Below are 23,157 nucleotides of genomic sequence, written 5' to 3' on the forward strand. Positions count from 1 at the left end.
TTAATTCTATCAACATGTCCAGAAATATTGCAGTTGATAAAATAAACAGTGTGCAAATGCATTAAGGTAAAGAGGCAGGGATTACTGGTTTCATGGTATATCTTCAACTGTATTTATTGGACAAACTGTTATTCCACCCTTCCAGTAAATTGCCTGTGCATCTATTCCTGGTTTTCTACAATTAGATCACCCTTTTAAACCTTCATCCTGATGAGCAACTGTTAGTTGCTATAACAGAGTCTCTCTTAACAACAATAAAGCAGGCAAATCCAAACACAACACAGCCAGCAGTAGTTAATTGCGGAATCTGTTTACAACCCGTGACCAAATCATTTTACACCCTGAGTGGGAAGCACCTACATACTTCTATTAAGCAATAGTTCAAAGAGTAAGCAATCATTGTGCGTATCTCTTTAACAAGTGGGAACAGAGAAGAAGTAACTCCTCCTACAGGATGTAGGCTTCCAAAGGAAGAAGGAGGCTTGGAACTCATATAACCTAACTTCTGTAGTGCAATTGAGCTTTTGCTTTCTGTTTTTACTTCTCTCAGCCTCAGAACTGGGCTCTTGTTGCTGGGAGCTACTAAGAATTTTAGGATGGCCCAGCAATTTGTAGCTAGTCATATTGCATCTGATAAAGTGGTTGTATTTGGAAAGAACAATTGTCCTTTCTGTCGGAATGCGCTAGATCTTCTGAAAAAAATTAATATCAAGCCTGGCCACTTGGAATATATTGAGCTCACAAGCCAAAAGAATATGGATGCCATTCAAGACTATCTTATGCAGTTAACGGGTGCCCGAACGGTGAGTTTCCTTTAAAAACAGAGTGAAAGAGGATTGTTATATCTAAGAGTGAGATCATGTGTTTTGTCTTCTCAGTATATAAGGAAAAGATCTCTGTTTTCATGTGGCTGCTTTCCAGTAATATAACCCACATAATATGCTCTTTTAACAGTTGAACTGTTGGTACAATATTGCTTTTCCAACAAGCTGAAATGTGGGTGAAGAAATAGCTGAGTAATTATCTGCAACAAAGTCACCAGCTATAGGATTTGTGTCTGGATCACTTTATGTAGGTGGATACAATGGATTTTGGGCTGCATTCCCACATATAAATAGGGTTTATTTGGAACTATTTTATCAACCCAGCTTCTGTAATTTGTAAACTCTGGTTTGGGTTTAGTGAGATGTGATAAATGTTAATAAACTTTGAGATTGCAAAGGGAAGCAATACTGAGCTCTTAGAGCTGTTAAGCAGTAATATGGTTTGTTTATAATCTTTTAGCCTGACAAAGCACAGAAAAATGGATGGAGTGAGTTATGTGCTCTTTGCGTCTAAATATAGCTTGTTTCTTCATCTGGCTCCTCAGAATGTAAAGTGCTCAGAGCAGTGCTCCCTTCGGTCTTTGTAAAATCCTTACCTGGTATCTTAGACTAAAGGTAAAGGTTCCCCTCGCACATATGTGCTAGTCACTCCCGACTCTAGGGGGCAATGTTCATCTCTGTTTCAAAGCCGAAGAGCCAGCGCTGTCTGAAGACGTCTCCGTGATCATGTGGCCGGCACGACTCAACGCCAAAGGCGCACGAAACGCTGTTACCTTCCCACCAAAGGTGGTCCCTATTTTTTCTACTTGCATTTTTATGTGCTTTCAAAACTGCTAGGTTGGCAGAAGCTGGGACAAGTAACGGGAGCTCACCCCGTTACACGGCAGCACTAGGGATTCGAACCGCTGAGGTGCCGACCTTTCGATCGACAAGCTCAACGTCCTAGCCCCTGAACCACCGCATCCCTTTTATTTGAAATAAATTTGAAATGTTTGAAATAAAATTTGAATCCTGGATCTATCTTTGGAAACAGCACTATTTAGAGACCAGAATGCAATGTCTGTTTGAAGTTACAGGAATATAAATGACTAGAGACAACCTATGATGCATTGAGTCATTCTTTCAGAGATAAACTGAATAACCACAGGGGGCTGGGATGGGGGATGACAATGGGAAAGGGAGTAACTTTCAACTGACTGATTAAGATTGCTTGTGGGAAGCTGGCAGAAAATGTAAGAAATCATTCCTCCTCCTCCTTAGTTAACTTGTGGAATTTCCTGCCGCTTTTTTTGTGGGGGGGAGAGAAAAGGACTATGAGGACAACTGCATTCCCACTTCCCACCCTTCCAGGGAAGAAGAGGGCTCACCCATTGACTGATAGCATCCCCCTGTCAGCCCTACTTTGCCAGCAGGCATCCAAATCTCTGCCTTGTCCTTCCCTCACTGCCCTCGCTATTAAGAGACCTATCAAATCTAGGTCTCAATTCCAAAGAATTCAATCACTCTTGCCTGTTGGGTCTTACCACCAACCAATTCCACAGCAGCCAGAGGGGAGCAGAAAAGAGGGCAGGAATATACCCCTCCCATCTTCTCTTACACTGTGTATCTATGATTTTTGGGGAAATGTAACCCCAAATGTAGTTGGAAGAAGCAGCTGTGGTGAAGCAGCAGCAACTTTGCCAAATTTCAGTCCCATGATAGTAGTGGGTCCTGGATTTTAGATGCATTCTTTAATTCAGCCCATTTATGGTATGTTGATTCAAAAATTGTTGCACTGTGATGTACCTATTTGTCTAGTTGAAGGTTACAGACACAGAGTTTTAGTAGTATATAAACCAATATATTATTTTTAATTTTTGCAAGACATACTTTTGCAAGACAACTTTCTCAGTGATTATTCTGGGAATTGTCTAGGATGGCGAATCGTTTCTGGACTGAATCCCAAAAATGCAGTATGTGCACAGCCCCACTTATGTTCCCCACCCCCTGCATATGCACACTTGGGGGGCCTACAGAGCTCCCTACATGCGCTTTGCCCCGCCAGTGCATGCGCATGAGGCCCACCCACACATGCCCCACCCTCCTGCGCATGCACGGCAGAGACCCAACGACCAGCTGGCTGGTGGGATGCGTGCACGCATGCGCGGCAGGACTGAACCGGGCGGCAGCTCGCATGCCCACAGGGAAGGTGCTGCATGCCACCTAGGGCACATGTGCCATAGGTTCGCCATCATGGGTCTAGTGGATGCTACACTGATAAAGGTTGAGGTACATTCACATATTACTGAGAAATTGGAAGTATCATTTGGTGAGGGGAAATCGTGTTGCTTTTTGTTGAAAAATCTACAAAATAGGGTTTTTTTCTTTGTGGAAAATATAGTTTGTTCACTCCATAATCTTGGAAGTTCTACAACTTAACCATGACTAATATGCAGCAAAATAGAGAATTAGAAATATTCCCACACAGCAGACTTACTTAATAGGAAAATACCACATACGTGTTCTGAACCAGCTGCATTGCATATAATAAGTGCTGTATTATGTAAGGCTGAAGTTCCATATAAATTTATTTCAGCAGCAGAGAAAACAGAAAGCCAGATTCCTACTTCCTGTTTACAGCTATGTATCTACAATGTTTCTTTATATGCAAAGCAAGAGCCAAATAGATTTCTCAGCCTTCAGAACAATACATGACAAATAGGTCTGGGGCATTTTGGCCCCTCCAGAGAATAGCCCCAAGGAACTAATGTGAAACCCACTTGATACCTTTTTACTCTCTTGGTTAATGGTTCCCTTCCCTTTGCGTGTCCCAAAAAAAAGAGGCACTGTAGAGTGAAAAAAGCTAATTTGACTTAATAAATTACTGCATTTAAAAGGCATAAACACAATGTGAGTGAAAATGAATCCACCAAGCATCTCCTGTGCAAGCTTTGGCAAACTATGGTAATTCTGAACTTTATTCTGTTTTGCATTTATTGTAGGGAACCAAATTTATATAAATCAACAATTTGTGTTACAAAATGGAATGCCATGGATGTAAAAAAAACTGATGCTAGTTAAATGGAGCAGAGTTCCAAAATCAATGCCTTTCAAAAGCATGGCTCACTTCCTTCCCATTCTGTTGCTTAGCTTTTGTAAGCTGATTTCAAAATATTTTGACCTCTTGCGTAATTATTCAAATAGGGCAACAAAGATGTTTCACAGCAGGCAGGTATTTCTTCTTTGGCACTAAATTTGAGAATCAGTTTGGTATACTGGCTAAGGTGGTAGCCTAGAAATCAGGAGATTGTGAGTTCCAATCCTGACTTCACAGGAAAGCTGACTGGATGATTTTGGCTCAATCACTCTCTCTCAGCTCAACTCATCTCATCTCACAGGGTGGTTGTTGTGAGGAAAAATAGGAGAAGTAAGGAGTATTAGGTATGTTTGCTGAGTTACTTTTAAAGTAATGAAGGTGGGATGAAAATCTATAAATAAATAAAATTTGAATAATGAATCTTATGACAGACCGACTTTGTAGTGATAGCTCAGTTTGTCTACTTTTTATCTTCATTGCAAAATATTTAGTTTTTTTCAACCCAACCTAAAATATATTAGCAAAACAATATATATATACTTTTGCTTGAAGCCCTTCTAAATCTATGTTGAATTGCAGCCCCTATAATCTCAACAATGTCAAATTGACTGGGGATTATAGGAATTGTCTGGCATTTTTAGAGAATTACTAAATTGAAAAATATGAAGTTGATGCAGACACAGCTATATGTAATTTTAAGAGTTCTGAGCAAGCAAGTTAAGCTGCCTTGGATTCTCCATACCCCATTTCCTTCCATCATTACAATGAATGCTTCCTGGCATATATCAGAGGCAGGAAACCAGCTACTAATCTGTCTAGCCCAAAGTGATGAGCAATTTATTTATTATTATGGTGGTTGTTTTTGGTTTGTTTGTTTGTTGTCTTTATGTTCTTAATGTTTTTACTGTTTATTTATTTTTTTAGATTTTATAAGCCGCCCAGAGTCTATTGGAGTGGGCAGCCCTAACACATTTAAATGATAAATCTGGATAAAATCTCCAGGCTTATCTTATTGGCATGATTTTTAGTCATAGTTAATGTTGTAGTTTTTAGCCTGCTCCTTTTCCTTACCATATCATTTGTTACTCTAACAGCAATATTCGAAGTTTGTGTTTCATGATGACAGAACTCTAAAGAGATTTTGTCTACTGAGTAATATGTTATGCTTGCTTTGTAGGTTCCTCGAGTTTTTATTGGGGAAACATGTATTGGTGGTTTTACAGATCTAGATGCTCTAAATGATAGTGGAGAACTTTCTGTCATGCTAAAGAAGATTGGGGCTCTGTGAAGGTAAGCATCTAGGTGTGGTTCCAATTAATATAATGGGATAGAGGAAATCAAGATTCCCTTTGAGAAAATTATCATCGGAGAGAGGCTTTTTAACCTGTAAGAACTTGCAAAGTCCCCATATGCAAATAAGCAGCATGTTAGTGGCTGCTTTAGCAGATCGCTTAATGCACAGAACTACACCCAAGGAGTTTTATGATGGCTGAGTTGCTTTGATGCTTAACGCATTAGCATCTTACTATAAAACAGGGGTGTCAAACTCGCGTCGTCACGGTGCCATCACATGACATATCGCAACTTTGTTTCCCTTCGCCAAACGTGCATCTGGATTCTTCAATTGGCTTCAATGCAATACCCTCCAGATATTAGCCTGATCATTCCATTACTCCCATTCCATTGTATAAAGATGGCAGTAGGCTAACTGTACTAACTTTGAGTATTCTGCAGAAGCATGTAGTTCCTGGCATCCTTTAGATCAGGGTTATGCAACTTTTTCAATAAAGTGGCCAGTGTTCCTTCTTACATCTTTTAAAAGTCATATATCTATGGAGATTTTCAGTCATCCAGGTCATGGTTGTCCTGAAGGTGCTTTTTCAAGAGGCAACTGGGCTTTCTGGTTTTTCTTTAAGGATGTTTTGCTTTTCCTCTTGGATGAAAAGCAAAACATCTTCGAAGAAAAACCAGAAAATCCAGTTGCCTCTTGAAAAAGCACCTTTGCAGAAGCTATGTTAGATGTCATGACATCACTGAACTGGCAAAGGTTGACCTTTTCAGTTGCTTCTGTCTCTCATTCTCTCTCTTCATTTGGAAGAGCTTTGGATGTTAAGCTGGCAACATGGGAGCTCTAAGTCTTGCAGAGATTGAGGCATCTATTTTGTTTCCTAAATCACTAAAGCAATTAGAATAGTTCACTAATTTTAAACTGTGCAGTGAATGTGCCCAAGCTTTTAAAATATTAAATATGTTTGAACTATTTGCAACTTTTTTTTTTTTTTTGCATTTATATCCCGCCCTTCTCCGAAGACTCAGGGCGGCTTACACTAAGTCAAGCAACTTTCTAACCCCTGAGATGAACATTGGCGGGCCTTTACTCCACCTTTGAGTTATTCCTTCCTCCCAGTTTAATAATTTCTAGTGAGAGTTACAAGAAGCAGACAAAAATCATGTACATCTGGAAGGAGAGTTAAAGCAGGAAGAACAATCATACTGCCAGACTGTTTCTTGAAACCAAACAAGAATTTCTGAATTAGGATTAAGCTATTGTTTACATTTCAGTGCAGAATATGAGAAGTGCCTAATTTTGCATTTTCTAATAAATAGTAAAATCAGGTAATCTCCATTTTCCACATTTCACAAGTACTTTGTCAATTAAAAATATTTGTGGATACTCTTCTCATATTATTTGGTTAAACATCTGTAATATAAAGAAAAGTTGCTGGCAAATAAGGACATTAGGCAACATTGCAAACAAATTATATCTAGATATAGATATACACACACATCATGTGCATACAAAATTATCAAGTTCAGTTCACAAAACATAACAGATGGTACATTAGAAATTAAGGAAAATTTTGATCTATGAGTTACCCAATGTATCTCAGTTTAACATACTGTAAGTATACTGCAATATTAAGCACTTGCCTTTTCTCCCTTTCCCTCTCCATTCTTTTTCCTTTTTATGTAGTGACTTTTCCAACTGCAAACTAGAAAGCAATTATTACTTTATTTTCATTAACCTATGAACTGCTTTGGCAATCTTTAACTCAAGAGCAGACTAAACAAATACTTTAATAACAGCTGAGTGTGTATCAGTGGTTCTTAAAACAAAGATGTCTTTTAACATTCAGCTCATTTTTTTAAACTTGCTCATTTTCTTTGTGTGGAAACTCTTTAACCTTTTTTTTTTTAACTTTCAGAGCAACAATAACTACAGGATGGAATTAGCCAGAAGCTGCACCTACAGGATTTGGGATTAGATTAACTGGCTGTCCCCTCGTCTTCACCCATTTTGTATTTCTGAAGGGAGGCAATACAAAAAAATAGTTTTGCTTACTCTCTGGCTTCTAAGACACAGCTTTATCCTCCTTTGATACCCTGTTAGTATGACTGTCTCTCTGCTAATAAAGTACACATGACCGGAACGAATCAAAAAAGAATATTTGTTTCTTTTATTGTCATTTGAGCGATTGGTTGACCTCTACGTTCTGGGAGAGTTCATCTTTCTGTTTATCATTTCAATTTATGTGGCTGTCCACACATAACTTTGTGCTTTCTCTTTTTTTAATTACTTCTGTCCTTTATAGCTTTCTTTGAATCTTTGCAATTTTTTCCCCATCTCTCTCCCCTTTTTATCCCATATTTAAAAGGCTTCTTGACCTTATTCCAGAGTTTGAGAGTTCCTCTTGTAAATCGGGTCCCATATAATTCTTCAGGTTATGGTCCAGACTATCTCTCTTTGATTCAACCACTATGTGTGGCACATAAGGGACAATGAGTTTGTCTTTTGATCCCTAGAACTATTTTATGATCACTTATGATAGTTGGGCACATTCTAAGAAGTCAACAACGAGCAAAAAACACACGTTGAGCATAGAAATAAGTATGTCCTAGATTGATGGTCCTCTGGTAGAATTTTTGAAGACTCAGTAATAAAAGCTAATGGTTGAGCATCTGGTAGTTATTCTCCTGTTCCTTCTTATAATGCCAAGGGACACCTGAGATGATACAGCAATCAATAAAAATTAAGACAAAAATGCATTTTTGACATTCTTTGAGCAAATTTGGGGTCATTACTCAGAAAGAAGTAATTAAGACGAAATGCTTAACAAGAAGTAATTAAGAAGAAATTCTCCAGTTATTTTCCAAGGGCAGAAAAATGACAGCAGCACAATTACAGGAAACATACAATGGAAGGCCTTATGATTTCATTCTATAGAATGTAATAAAAACCAGGAAGCCAGAAAAAGGGGAGATCCTGGAACAATTATTGCAAATTGCCTAGCATGCAGCTCTTACCTAAGGAAGTGTGAAAACAAACCATTCCAGTCACGAGAATTTCTGATTTTTGTCTCCTTTCAAAGAATTTTTAAAGCAAATTACTTTTGGTCAGGTTGAGAAGGAGCAGATTTTTTTTTGTCCAGCCCTAGTAAATAACATATAAATCCTATGATATAACTTTTGTTTACTAAGGCTGTGGTATATCAAGAGGTACATCTATATTTTAATAGGGGTGACTTCAATTCTGAAAAGCTAATTTTGAAAAAAAAGGTGCATTCAGATGTATTACTAGATTTGCACCCATCCCAAGAATCTAAGTAGATTATAAAATTATAATCCAAGAACCATTAAATGCAATGATAAGCCAGTTACTACTTAAACTGACCTTTGAACTGTAGTGCTGAGATAAATTACTGTGTATATTATGGACAGCCAGAGTAACAGGTTTTAAATTGTATATAGCCAGAAACATTATTGGAAGCTATAGTCATAAAAGACTATCTGATTTACTTTGGCCATATTATGCGTGCAAATTCATTGGAGAAGTCAGTGATGCTAGGAATGATTAGTGGACAAAGGAGGACAAACGAGCACGCTGGTTTGATAACATTAAATCTGATGCAAAGTTGAACATTCAACAATTAAAAGAAGCTGTGCTTTTTATAGGGAAGCCTGGAGAGCATTTGTCTATAAGTCACCAAGAGTCAGGTCTGACTAAATGGTTAAAAACAACAACTTAAACTGACAATGAAAACATTTGAAATCATTTTCTACACAAGAATTATTCTGCTTCCTGTGCCCCCAGACACATCCTGCTTTCTTATATTTACAATCTAAAGGAACAGAGCTAAGCTTCAGTATTAACTTCTGCTTTTTAAAAAAACGAAGTTTAACTGCAAGATGTCAAAATTAGACATTTGTTTCTGTTGTGGTAGAGTTCTTCATGTGTCTTTAGCGGTAGAATTGATGAGTCTTCATCCATTTTAAAATAGGTAGGCATCTTCTTATAGCTTCTCCAGATGGGTGCAATTCAGAGAGATTGCATTTCAGTTCTCACAATTCTTTTAATATCCTGGCTGTCTTTTTCTTTCATCCATACATCTAACAAATCTTATTTTTAATAGAATTTTGTACTTTTGTTAACCATAAAAAGAGTTCATTAGGAAAGCAACCATCTTGAATGATGGAAGAACCAGTGCTGCCTCCTGCTGTAGAGACTAAGCATAATTTAAATAATTAAATAATTTCAGGATTTAAGATTTAAAGTGATTTTCCATAGCAAAATAACCATTAGTGCTTTTTTTAAAAGTATGTTTAAATATGTATAAACAATACATTTGTTTAAAGGGTTGCTTTTAAACAGGCATTACATTTCTGTGTTACAGAAAATGAACAAACCAAGTTGAAAAAAAGATGAAGACAGTCCTTCTCAAACTTCATTTCATTTGTTACTGTATGTAACAAATTCTCACATCCTTACATATTTAGAAGTGAAATTCAATAACTACAGTGAAGAATGTATACATTCAAATTTGCAACATGATTGTGCATATAGAGATGATGTCAATTTCTGATCTCCTAGGGCAGTGATGGCTAACCTTTTCCGGACTGAGTGCCCAAAGCGCGCGCCCAAACTGCAATGCGGGTATGGATCCCGCATGCTCCCTGCCCCCATGCCTGCATACACAGCCCCCCCCACATGCACCGCGCCCCCACACATGCATGTGTGGCACAGACCTGAAGACCAGCTGGCTGGTGGGAGGCGGACAGGTGTGTGTGGTGGAGCTGAACAGGGGCGATGGCTCACATGCCCAGAGAGAGGGCATTGTGTGCCACCTCTGGTATGTGTGCCATAGTTTCACCATCATGGTCCTAGGGGTTCATCAAACACACAATCTGATCCTGCTTTTGCATACAATTGTGTAGGGTTTCCGATCTATTGAGATACCTGCTCTGCTACCAAAAAAAAATCTGGCATATTTTGAAGATTGTTTCCTATATTTCTGCACAGAATTAAACCATAAAGTGACACAGACCACTTGGATTTCTCAGTACAGTAACGATAAGCATTAATATCAAATGAGTGTTGAAAGGTATTTTATTATTTGATAAGCATATTTGCTTGTCACAGTTCAGGCATTTATGAAGCTTATTTTTTTTTAATGTTATTTTGAAAGGAAGAGGCCATTACTTTAAGTGTTGCTGAGCAGTATAATAGCAGATTCCTTTTTGAAGCTGTTGTCATTAGATACATGTAATTGCTGTAGAAAATAATGGATTTTTAAACAACATAAACCTATGCATGCTTTTTAGCTCCTTCTCAGCTAAAAAGCTGAGCTCAGCTCTGTTCTGTCCTTACAAGTAAATGCATGATTTAAACATAAACTGATAGAGCATATTTATTTACTGCTCATGTGAATATATCAGGAGTGAAATGCTCCCGGTTCAGAACGGATCGCCTTATCCGGTAGTGATGGCGGCAGATGGTTCGGAGAACCGGTAGCAAAAATCCCTGACCCGTCCCCACCCCCGCCATGCCCAGCTAAGTCAAGTGATCATCAGACGGTTGTTTTTTTTTACTTTTAAAAGCATTTTTTCTTTGGCCGAAAAAATGCTTTTAAAAGTTTTTTAAAAAGCCTCTGATGATATGGTAAAAAAATGCTTTTAAAAGGTTCTGACGATCAGGTAACTCAGCTGGGATCATCAGAACCCTTTAAAAGCATTTTTTCTACAACCTCTTCGGCCGAAGAGGTTGTAGAAAAAATGCTTTTAAAAGTAAAAAAAAAAAGTTGGCCACGCCCACCCAGTCACATTACCCCACCACCAAGCTACGCCCACAGAACTGGTAGTAAAAAATTTTATATTTTATCACTGGAATATACCAAGTTATAATCTTAAAAGGTTACCATTGTTGCCTTATTCTTACGGTCAAAAAACAACATAGATTTTCAAACACCATTCGAAAAAGGATACAAGTGCTGGAAAAGGGGAAACAAAATGATCAGAAGAATTAATTACTTTCCCCTATGAGAAAAGTTTAGAATGTCTGAGCATTTTTCCTCTGGATAAATGGCACAGAACTTGGGTAAGGATATGACTGAGGTACATAAAATAATGTATGGTACAGTGACATGTACCATATTTATTATTGCAAGGATGATGGCCACTCACTTGTATCGCTTTCAAAGGGACTAAGATAAATTCACCTAGGTCAATTCATAACTATTCTGGATTGGAGGCAGGATATTTTCAAATACCCGTGGTAGGAGAAGTAAAAATAAGAGAGGAGAATCTCCTGTTTACAAGCATAACAGAGGAGCCTAACATCCTGGACTTTTTCACCCCTGATATGAGACAGAGGGAGGGAGGGAGGGAGGGAGGGAGGGAGGAAAGAGAGACATTGTAACAAAGGGTCTATTTATCTTTCCTATACAGGTGCAGTCAGTCATTCAGTTACAACTGTAATGAAGCCTGCCAAGGTTTTCTATGGGCTGGTTTTGCAGAAAATTGCAAATAAATGCTGGTTTTGGGGAAACCACCACATGATTACAGGACACTGCAATAAATGCAAGCTGAAGTGTAGTCATATGACCCTTGGGAGAAGTGGAGGTCAGAACTTTGAATCCAGGTCACATATACCCCAGGGCTGTCCTTCAGAACTTTAAATGGTTGCTAGGCAACCAGTCACAAGTCAAGAATTACCTCTACACCTTACGGGTTAGTTAGCCTTTTTACCACTTATTTCTTTGACTGAATGAAACTTTGTCTTTATGATTAAGTTTTGAGGTCTTTTAATATCACTGGACAGAACAGTTCACAAAATATGCAATTTTATAGGCTACCATTCAATCCATGCAAAGGAATTTGTATCAATAGGGTATCTGTCATCTTCCTTTAAAGACATCTCTAAACTCATTTTAACTGACAGCAATGTCAAGTTGGCTGAAAAGAATGTTATTTTTTAAATAAACACAGAAAAACACAGCTTTCACTCTCTCTTAGCCCAAGGTAGGAAGCAATGGCAAGCTGCTTCTGAACTCATACTGAAGAATACTGCAGGGACTTGCCCAGGCAGTGATCAACAGTGGCTTCAAGGCATTAAAAAAAGGAAATATAAGGCTGTGCTTCAGATGTGGCTATGAACAAATGAAGCCCTGAGTCTCCAACTCAGAAAGATTGCTGTGTCTGTTTCCAGCCAGATGCTGCATTAACTTTTCTGCACATTATGACATACATCTTCCTAGTCAAAATCTGCAGCTTTGCATTGCCAATCAAAATACTTACAATTAAGCATATACCTGTGATAATTTTCTACTTTAAATGCTAAGATCAAATCAAATACAGACAGCTTACAAAGTGTCTGGACTGCAGCTATTTAATGGATAGTCACATGAAATAAGCACTTAATAAAAATGTCATATTACAAGGAATTAAATAGCATAATTAAATATTGTGAATTTAAGAACCTGTTAACCTGTAAAATTATTACATACCCAGCACATGCCAAAATAAAGGGGCTTTTTTTGCAGCAAAGCCACAATCATTCATGTGATAAATTTCAACAAACATTTTAACTGCAATTTTAAGGTTGTATCTCTGTAAACTTCCATGCTGGCTTGATATTGACATTTATTCATTAAAAAAACAGTAACAGTGTGCAAATAGAAATGCTTTTCTTATAAAAATAGATTTTAACGGAATGCATTCAATATGTGATGTCTATAGATTACTACTTATTAATTCTTGGGTATTAATAAATATAATGCTATCAGAAATGTAGAAGTTGCTGCAGATCATCTTTCACAGTAGACATAACTGTCCATTAAAATCTTTAAGAAATATAATAAATTACAACTTAATCCTATGTATTTGAAGGACTATGAATAGCTGTCATAATCTGAGAAGAGATTATAGTGCAGTGCATGTGCAGCCCAAAGAAACTATGAACACTCTGTCATTTTATGAGCTACTTGCAAAACATGCCATTGCCATCCAAGGATTTGCAGGTTACTAGTTACTAGGTATGCATATCTGCAGGTGAATTCAAAGATGTTCAACAACACAGTATTCCTATCTATGTAAGAATTCATGAACATGAAGTACTCCATATGTGGCTTCCCATTCTGTCCCTAATCAGGCTTGTAACAGCATTCTTTAAGTCTCATTTTTTCTAAGTTGCAGAAAAATTAATATTTCTGCTTCATACTGTCATCTATAATTACCTTTGTCTACTACTGCTGCATTGGAATATTAATATTTTGAGGATGAAATGGTTCATAATTATGCTTATCAATTTTCAGATAAAAGGAACTTTTACACTAAATCATAATCTTAAAACATTTGAGTCGTTTGAAAAATTATGCCTAGATTTATAGATAAAATCACTAATTAAATGTCAAATCAGTGTGATTTATTGTTGTTTTAGTATACAGAATCTTTGTGGCTGCTTACTTAACAAATAGGCATTGTTATATGGAAATTTTCATTGTTATCATACTAGTTTTTTAAAATATATTACCATTTTTAAATTTAAGAAAGGGTTATAAATTGATATTAATATATCTATATCCATGGAATTTACAGTCGTACAAAAATGCTGAAAATGTTTTTAAGTTTTCTTAATAAAAAATACACTAATAGAAATAAATTAGTTGTAATATTTTACTTGGAATTTAAAAAAGAATATAAAACATTATATAAAACATTATTTATAAGAGCCATTGTAATATATGTGGGTGAAGCAGTGCATTGTCTCTGAAAGTATGTGCTACAGGTGAGATAGTTCCTGATTCAAATGTTGCTTCAATTAACCATTGGGACATACTAATGCCACCTTGTACATATGGAGGATACAATGTGGAGGTAATTGCAGGTCTATGTGGGTTGTAAAACATACACTTAACCACATATAAAGATAGAAAATACTACAATCTTAGTGATAATGTGCACCTACGCAAAAATGGGAAGTACCAAATCCTCAGAAACTTGGCCAGATCAGTCCCATTGTCTAAATACAGTGCAGACCTATCTGGGAAAATTGACAAGAATGCCTTAATGGATAAAATATGTCTGGGAAAAATGGACATGCAGCACAGCCCCTAATTGAGTTTATTAAATTCTTCAGTGAAATGAGAAGGGAATTATAGAAAGGACTCAGTGGATTAGTATGCTTATGCCCCAAGAGCATAAAAGGTCTAGTTCCGTATGATCCAGTATATAAATTTAGTATTTCCTTCTTTTTCTCTTGGCCTCTCACATACTAAATATAAGAAACAAACTATAGCACAGCTTTCAGGGATGAATTAAATATATACAAACACACACAGGCCACTGCTTGAATTTACACAAACCTTTTTTAGGAAAAATGTTCTTTTTAAAATTGTGAAATGATTGTTAAATTATTATCTACCTCGTGGGAAGAATTTAAAACTGTTATTGTCAGAATACTGTAAATGGGTTATTTTTACACAAAACAGAAACTTAAGAAAAGACTTATATATATATGCAATTATACAAGAAACAACACCAAAATATTTTTCAAACCTAATTTTGTTTTACATACCTAGAAAAACCATATTTGGACTCTTTTACTATACAAGATTCCTCAGTGAGGGGAAAGTTTAAATAATTTTCTGAGGAGATTTTTTTCAGAAATTTGATGCAGATTGGGATGAGGTACATTTTTAATTCCAAAATAAATTCTTCTTTTTACAAGCTCTGTGTTTTTACAAAATATAAAATTTCTAAAAGCTCATAAATAACTTACTAAAATCTTCAAAGGAAATAGCTAAAAAAAGTGAATAAAGAATGCAGAATCTCTCCTTCAAGCTCCTGGAATCCTAGATACATAATAGGCTATCAAATATTTCAAATTAGTACATACACCTCTAAAAAATTTAGAATAGTATAGAATCAAACATAACAATACAACTGAAATTCATCTTAGTAAATACATATGTTACAGTATGTTTCACATGCTTTTAAACAGTACCATGGTTATTCATTAGCAAGTGCAACATTTCAGCTAAATATCAAATTGCAGTTGTAGATTTCTGAAGCACAGCTTTCAATCATTCATAAATAAGATCATTTTTTTATTTTACATTATTAGACAATGACATTTCCGAGAATGAATGTAGTTCCTGTACTCCGCAAGCTGTCTCAGGTACATACTAGAAGGCCATCTGTGCATCTCTATGAAATTGCGTTCTTCCACTGAAGAAAAAAAGGCAAAGTATTGTATATCTTTTTAATACTAGAAGGCTGATTATTCAGCCTAATAAGTTTGAAAGTCTAAGTCATTTTTTTATAAGCCAGAAATCGGTGTGGTTTACCTTATCAAAGTATGACTGATACTTCCTCAGTCTGACAAGATGACAACATTTAACTGAAGGGACCTGGAGTGCACCTACTCAGCCTGACGGTATTGGGATAAGTAAAAGTAATTGTGACAGGTGATACTGCAAATAATCAAGGCCCTGTACCATGAAGGATTTTATAGGTAATGACTAACACCTTGAACTGCACCCAGAAGCTGACTGGTAACCAATGCAGCTCATGTACCAGCTATAAGACATGGGCATGAGAGGTAGACAGCATACATATTTAATAAATTATTACTATTAGTGTTCAATATTGCTTGTGCCCTGCCTCTTGAACAAGCTGTAGCTTCCAGATTATTACCAAGGGGAGCTCCATGCAGAATGTATTGCAATAGTCCAATCGTGAGATGACTAGGGCATAAGTGACCATTGTTTTAGGCCTGAGTTTCTTTAATCCCTCAAAGTTATTCTCACCCTTAAAAGCTTTTTGAAGTCACCCCTGCAACCTTTGACGATTTTGGAAAGATCTGTAAATCTTAAGTATCCAAGAAATTGTTTCATGCAGTATTTGCAGAGCAAGCCCCCTTTGTACATTTAACTAAATGTAGAAAGACACTTGATTTAAAACTGGTGACAAGACAGAATCCTACCCTCTTGCTAAAGAATATCAATTTATATATAAATATACAATTTATATGGAAAACAACATAATTTGTCTCTTTAAATAACAAGTTGTCAGTTACCTGAAAGATCTTCAAACTCAGGTTTCTGACTGAAGATTAAGTAATTAGAAGCAATAAAATGAAGCAGCCAATTTGAAAGGCAATCCGAGTTATGAAACTGGAAAAAAGAATTAAAAATAAAAGAGTATTGGTACTACAGCAAGGAGTTTGGGTCAAATACAGTAACTAGAATAAGTATGTAATTTGTAGAAAGATAGTGGTGGTCTAACGGTTAAGATACTGGGCTGTTGACTGGAATATATGCAGTTTGATATCCAAGTACCATGTGACGCCGATGGGATGATCTCCCATTCTTGCCCCAGCTCCTGCCCACCTAGCAGTTTGAAAACATACAAATGTGAGTAGATCTGTTTTTTTAAAAAAAATGGGACTATTTAGACAGTGTTTCATATAGCCACATTTGCATTTTAAGCTTTTGTTTCTCTTTACCTTTCATCAAATTAAATTAGAAAGCTTTTGAATTAAAGCTTTCTATATTTCCTACAGTCGGGATAAAATACAGAATATATAACTTTATTGCAATTTTTTTGGTTTCTTCCATTTTCAGTGTTTTCTCTGTCTGCTAATCCTAAACAGACAGAAATGAAGGCATGCCATATTTCTTAGAATTTAGTAGCATGTAACTCTATTGTACTAGAAATGTAAAATATTTCAATTAAACTCAATTAAGACATGTTTAATTATATTTAAATGTTTATACTTTTCAACTTTATACAGTATGTTAAAGATGTTTTTATGACCAAACCACTATATGCATAATGCATTCTGTAAAGTTACAAGGTAACACTGTATCTGCTTATATCTGATTTAAAAATAAATGCTTTATACATTTCAATTTTTTCAGATTACAATTTTTTCAGATAACGTGTTTTTGGTTGCTTGAAATTTTATATCACTAATTGCTGGCATTAGCAGTTTACACAGTAAGTGTGATAGAAGAAACCATACAAGACAGTAATTTGCATGAGAAATAATGTAGCATTATGAAAAGAACTTCAAATTAATTTTAGAATTGATGTCTTTCCACACATCAGTTTTTTAATAAGGAAAACTGCAGTTTAATATTGAGCAATCTGCAAGTGGTGTGTATTCCATTATATAAAATACGATCTTTACTTTCAAAATGAGTCAGCCTTTGTTAACTACAGAAAAGATACAGATAAACAATATATCAACAGGGGGTACTTACTTTTGCTTTTTGAAGCAAGCTGACCACACTCAGGCTTGTAGATGTTAATTCTCTACTAGGCATGCTCTGGAGTTGTGTAATTATATAAAGTTCACAGATGTGCTGGAGCCTTGAAACCTGGTACATCTCAGCACATATTAAAAGTGACATGGCTTGCAGAATGCTGGCTGATTAAAATATCAAACCCAGATTAAAACTGATGTAATAATTATATACGGTTTAAACATCAAATTATTTTGTAATTCCTATACTACTGATTCAGAATTAGTTTTTTTAAAAAACACTCTGCCACTAAATATAGTCTATTGTAAGAACACTTGAGATTTAATATCTGTGAAATAGACTTTCATCGCATCTCTTCAAAGTGGCTACCCCAAGGAAGGGCCTTCTCTGTGGGGGCTCCCACCCTCTGGAACGAACTTCCCCCAGGACTCCGTCAACTTCCGGACCTCCGAACCTTTCGTCGCGAGCTTAAAACACACTTATTCATTTGCGCAGGACTGGATTAGTTTTTAAATTTATATTGGTTTTAAATGGGTTTTTATTATTTATATTGCTTTTTAATTCGGCTTTGTAGAATAAGTTTTTTAAATGTGGTTTTAGTGTGTATTTATATGTCTTTTACTTGCCTGTGAACCGCCCTGAGTCCCTCGGGAGATAGGGCGGTATATAAATGTGATTAATAAATAAATAAATAAATAAATAAATGCAATGCATGTTTAAATATTCACAACCAAAAACATACATCAAAGTCACTTGCAAATTAATAAACACAAAGTATCATTCCTGATATAAAAACAGGTTGTATAAAAACTATTTTATTCAACAAAGAGGCCTTTCAGCCTCCTTATGTCTATTGGAATCTGTGTGAATGAACCAAATTTAAACCCATTAATTTTATTTCAATTAATAATGATTCAAACTTCTAGGAATCTCATTTTAGAATAAACAGAATCAAGCTTTAAGAAGCACCTGTTTTGACTACTGTTGTCAATATGTTGCTGAGATATTTTACCATCATTCAATAATAAGTAACATGTTGACATTTATTTATATCCAAATGCAAAAATCAATATATTCACAGCTCTCTGAAAAGCCAAGACTTTCAGTCCAAGAATTCCTTTTGGAGCTATCACAGTATTTAATGCTATTCAAAACTAAAGCCACTACAATTTAATATTTGCATACCTGGACAACAGGAGTCTGTATACAGATACTCTAAAAAAGATAGAAATGTATCTTTGGAAATTCCATAAACTGGAACCAAAAAACTATTTGATTCAATATAGTTGCCATTAAACATAGCAGCCATTACTTCACAGCGAGCCACCAGGACTGCTTTGTGAGCTGGTACTGTAGCACCTGTAAGGAAAGAGGTTGGATGAAAACAGTACCATGTGAGGCAGACATGATAAGAAATAATGTATTATTTACAATTATTAACTAATAATTATAAATGTATCTGCTGCAAAATATTTATAAATGGAAAGATTGTTCAAGGATCAACATTTCAAGAAAGCATCGCATTTCAATTCAGAATGAAAATAAATGCTAAACTTCATTCATTATATTATACAATTGCCTTCCCAAAAATCATAGACTGCAGCTATTTTGGGACTGCAAATTTCCAGCCAGCAGGTCCCATGCTATGCTGACTGGGAAATCTAGGTATTACATTTCTAAAACATCTTGACGAGATATTTTGAATTGTTTTATTAACACTGCAATCATATACTGTAAATTTCAATGTAAATTTATCCTAGGTAAACATATATAGGAATACAAGATTTAATGGAATCTGTATCCACAATCTCTTTAGCATAAAATATTCTGATTTGTGAATCTATTCCAACTGCCTTTAATATATATGAAATCAATAATTTCTACATGTTAATTGAGTGATTCTTATTCAATTTGGTGGGATTTATTTTAGTAAATAGACTTAAAAATAAATCATACTATGGGTTGAAAATCCATTCCTAAATAATACTACTCCTGTTCAAGATTTGTACTGTATTGCATAAATTAATTGGCTGTGGAGATGTCTATTCCCATTAATTAATACAGCAGTGCCCAACACAAATTCTACCTCTTTCTTTAAAACAAAATAAAGAATAGACTGAAAGATATTTATCTTGCAGGTGCAATGGAAAGCTCCAATTAAGCAGACTATTTCTTTGAAAATAAAATTGCCAAAAAGCAATTTACAAGTTGCCAAAAAGCATTTTGACATTTGATCTACTGTTAACGGGAAAAAAACCCTTTCAACATTTCCTATTTTTTAATGCATTATTCTGCAGCAATATATTCTGGCAAGGTATTTATCTATAAGCACATTCATGCATGGTATTCACTAATGACTACTTAAGTGCCATCATCATTTATTCATCAAGGACAGAACAACATTTTGCATATCATATAAAAGTACTCCTAATTATCATCTCACATATTCAGCTGAACCTTATCATTATAATGGTTTTGGAATTAATATATTGTCATGAATCCGCCCCCGGACTCCTCTCCAGATGCCAGTTCAGAGGAGGAGGGTAAGTTTGAGTCTGCAGAAAAAGGCCTGGAACCGAGTATTGGTCAGGATTGGGGCTCAGAGCATTCTAGCCTGAGGGAGCAGCCTCAGCTGGGCTGATTGGACCAGCAACAGTCTGAGGCTGAGAAAGGCAAGCCACAGCTGCAGCAAGTTGGCCAGGAAGCTCCAAGCAGGACTGGGAGCAGTTGTTGCTCATTAGCCATGAGAGGGAGGTGGAGTCCACATCTCCTGTTCCAAGGGCATGTAGAGCAGAGAGGAGACAGGCACAATGTCAGTCAGCTAGACTCTTCATGAGAAGGCAACTTCGCCTCTCACGAAGAGCTGCACTGGCATTGCCTACTTAATTCCGCCTTGAGAACTTGAGTGTTGTTGCTGCAGCAATGTGCCCAGTTCTGTGCCTTGTGTGCTCGTGCGGTGTATCCTGACCTGTTTGACTCATGGACTGCTTTCCTGGACTTTGTGTGTGCCCATTGAATTTGGTTGCCCAGTGACTCTTGCTGTTCTGAGCTTGGAATTTGGACATGCACAATTGGGGTGCTTTCTGATAACCTGTTTGGGGAGGGGGTTGAATACTTGTAGAACTCTTGCCATACATGGAAGGGGTAGCGGGGTAACACATATATTTCCTGCCAACAATTCACTCATCATAAATAATATGCAGTTTTCATTCATTTGTGCACTACATTCTCTCAGCCCCACAAGGTAGAACAAAGCAGGGCATCAACTATATAGAAAAACTAAATTACATTTATTGAATAACAGAATATTTTAAGTCTGATTGTGCTGACTCTTCCCTCATTGCCCCTCCCTACTTTTTATACTCCAGTGAACCAGGGAGGTGTCTGCTTGAATCACTCTTTATCATGTTTCTCAAGGCTTAAAAATGTTTCACACTCATTTGCCTAGATAGCAGTTCTTACCTATTTCTGTCAAGATCATCTTCCTTGCTCTCTACACATTCTTAAGATATATCAAAAGAGAGAGTCCTTTTTAATTTCTTCAAAGAGGAATTTCTTTAACATACAAATGAATAATTGTTTTCATTGTTTTTGTGAACCATGGCACTCTGGTTCATATCACTTTATTTCTCTTTGGAATTTTGAAACAAGCAATGATACCCATTGTTCCTCCACAAAATGGTTGAAGATTAACATTTAAAAGCAAGCTGTCTAAATTGCCAAGTTATGTTGCTGCATTTCAAAGACCTGTTTGTTTTCAGTTTAGATTAGGGATTCTTTTCATAATAAAGGGATATCTAGAAAATAATTCCTTTGGACACGTATCCAGTTTCCTTGACAAGGGTTTTTTTCCCCCCATTGCTTCCTTCTCAGGACTGAAAGAAACTGACTTGCTCAAGATTGCCCAGTTGCTCCTTTAGTGAAAGGAAAGGATTATTTTCTCATTTTTATGTTAACATTGTTTTCTAATTAAGTCAATAAAATGTTCCTTTAAAAGTTCAGGAGATTTATTAACATTATTTTGCATTATTTAAAGAAAATATGAAAAAAACAATGATAGTTTATATCATACCTTGTATTTTGAACATGACATCAGCTAATACTGTTGTGTTAAAGAAAAGTCTGAGAGAGCTGTTACATAACTGTAGTGGTCTTCTTGACAAATAAGTTCTATAATTTTGTGAACCGATAACCTGCAGAATAAAAAGATGGTTAAATACATAGAGTTTTTTAACTTAAGCTTTTTTTAAAAAAAAAATCTACCTATGCTACTGCTTTTATACCAAATGAAATCAAATCTATCTTTGGTCCTTCCACTTCACTGTTTTATAAATATCAGCTCTATAGCACTTGATCTCTAGAACTTTCTTAATAACTTTTCTACTATCATATTTTTGTCTGTAAACTATGGGAGGAACACCCTCAGCGGACAATTACGATACAATATCTATTGCAAGAATCAACCTTCCAAGGACAAAGAGTGCTATAGACAGAATCTTACCAGGCAAGGTGTTTGTACGTATCCCTAAATAAAAATCCAGGGAATTGGAAATCTAACCATAAAAAGGTGTCCCTGAAAACAATGATTGAATGCTGGACTCTTAGCTAATGAAACTGACTCAATGAACCCTATGAATTCAAAGGAACGCTGCCAATAAACTGAGCACAGAGCTGGGATGTAATACAAAAGGGCATGAACTGAAGTGATGAAATTTTCAAGCAGGCTTGAGACCAATTGGTGAAGGGTATAGTTAATGCTGAGAAATACAAAGGCAAGAGAAGAAAAAAGTGTAATTCATTACTAATAGTAGGAAGCTTTAATACACACAATCAAGCAGAGCCCAAGTCCTAAAAAGATAATACAAGGGAACTTGTAGGAAGGCAGTTGTGAAAAAAGTCTTTATTATGGTAGTATTATTTCTATAAAGTGTAGTTATTCTTCCAAAAACCTATATCCCTTGAAAAATGAAAAACAGAGGAATTTGGCTTATAGGAAAGAATTTAGTTAATAATGTTATAATACCCATGTTTTAATTGGAGTTTTCCACTCTTTCAATCAACATTATTCTCCCTTTTTCTCTCAAACCCAGTTATAATTTTTTAGTAACAATGACAAACGCGTGTACAATCTCATCCCACTTTACTTTGTTCAGTATTTTATGCAACCAAATTTATATTTCATTTTTCAGAATTTTTTTTCTCATATTATCCTGTATTCCATAGTCCATAGAACAGTTTGGATGTATTAACATATTGTGACTAATATAATATATTAATATTAATAACATCAGATTTCCTCAAAAGAGTATGCCACAAACTATTAGGTTAAATGTCTCAATAGTTCTATCCAAACTATTTTAATTGGTTTTATTATTTACAAGAATATATTAACTTATACATCAAAAGTGTCGGTTCTACTGACTGTAGGATAAAGAAAGGAGGATGCCATTTGTATTAGTCTCAACTTACTTCACAGCAAATTGGAATTATTTGAGAAAAAGTGGAGTGATACCAATACCTTCAGTCAGCTCTGTACTTACATTTATTTCAAAAATTCATATTCTTTCCAATTCACATTAAGGTAACATGAATGAAGTTGCAAAAGCTCTATGGATTTATACTTCTATTTCTAGTATTCAGTAAACAGAATAAAGGATCCTTATGGAATACTTCTCCCCATTAAAAACTACCTGTTTACCATTAGCTATGCAAA

At 35.8% G+C, this 23,157-nt stretch overlaps 2 protein-coding genes across 7 annotated transcripts in view; one reads left to right on the plus strand and one right to left on the minus strand.

Moving 5' to 3' along the window:
• The first annotated feature begins 446 nt into the window (after window positions 1-446).
• Window positions 447-7,346, plus strand: GLRX (glutaredoxin). Its single transcript, XM_058168883.1, has 3 exons — window positions 447-803; window positions 5,078-5,190; window positions 7,107-7,346. Exons 1-2 carry the CDS (start codon window positions 597-599, stop codon window positions 5,186-5,188), a joined length of 318 nt encoding a protein of 105 aa, XP_058024866.1. The 5' UTR covers window positions 447-596; the 3' UTR covers window positions 5,189-5,190; window positions 7,107-7,346.
• Window positions 7,347-14,852: 7,506 nt separating this feature from the next.
• The window catches only part of RHOBTB3 (Rho related BTB domain containing 3), a 70,585-nt gene continuing 62,280 nt past the window's right edge, over window positions 14,853-23,157 (minus strand). For 4 of the 6 annotated variants that reach the window (XM_058168878.1, XM_058168877.1, XM_058168879.1 and 1 more), the window contains 5 exons: window positions 21,517-21,637; window positions 18,630-18,803; window positions 17,442-17,608; window positions 16,253-16,349; window positions 14,853-15,402 (listed from right to left, as the gene is read on the minus strand). In XM_058168878.1, coding sequence (XP_058024861.1) covers window positions 15,287-15,402; window positions 16,253-16,349; window positions 17,442-17,608; window positions 18,630-18,803; window positions 21,517-21,637 — 675 coding nt within the window. In that variant the 3' untranslated portion in view covers window positions 14,853-15,286. Of the gene's footprint in view, window positions 15,403-16,252; window positions 16,350-17,441; window positions 17,609-18,629; window positions 18,804-21,516; window positions 21,638-23,157 lie in introns of those variants that run through there. The other 2 variants (XR_009153419.1, XM_058168880.1) reach the window with 2 other exon arrangements.

The sequence above is a fragment of the Ahaetulla prasina genome, chromosome 2 (assembly GCF_028640845.1).
Source record: "Ahaetulla prasina isolate Xishuangbanna chromosome 2, ASM2864084v1, whole genome shotgun sequence".
Classification (NCBI taxonomy): Eukaryota; Metazoa; Chordata; class Lepidosauria; order Squamata; family Colubridae; genus Ahaetulla; species Ahaetulla prasina.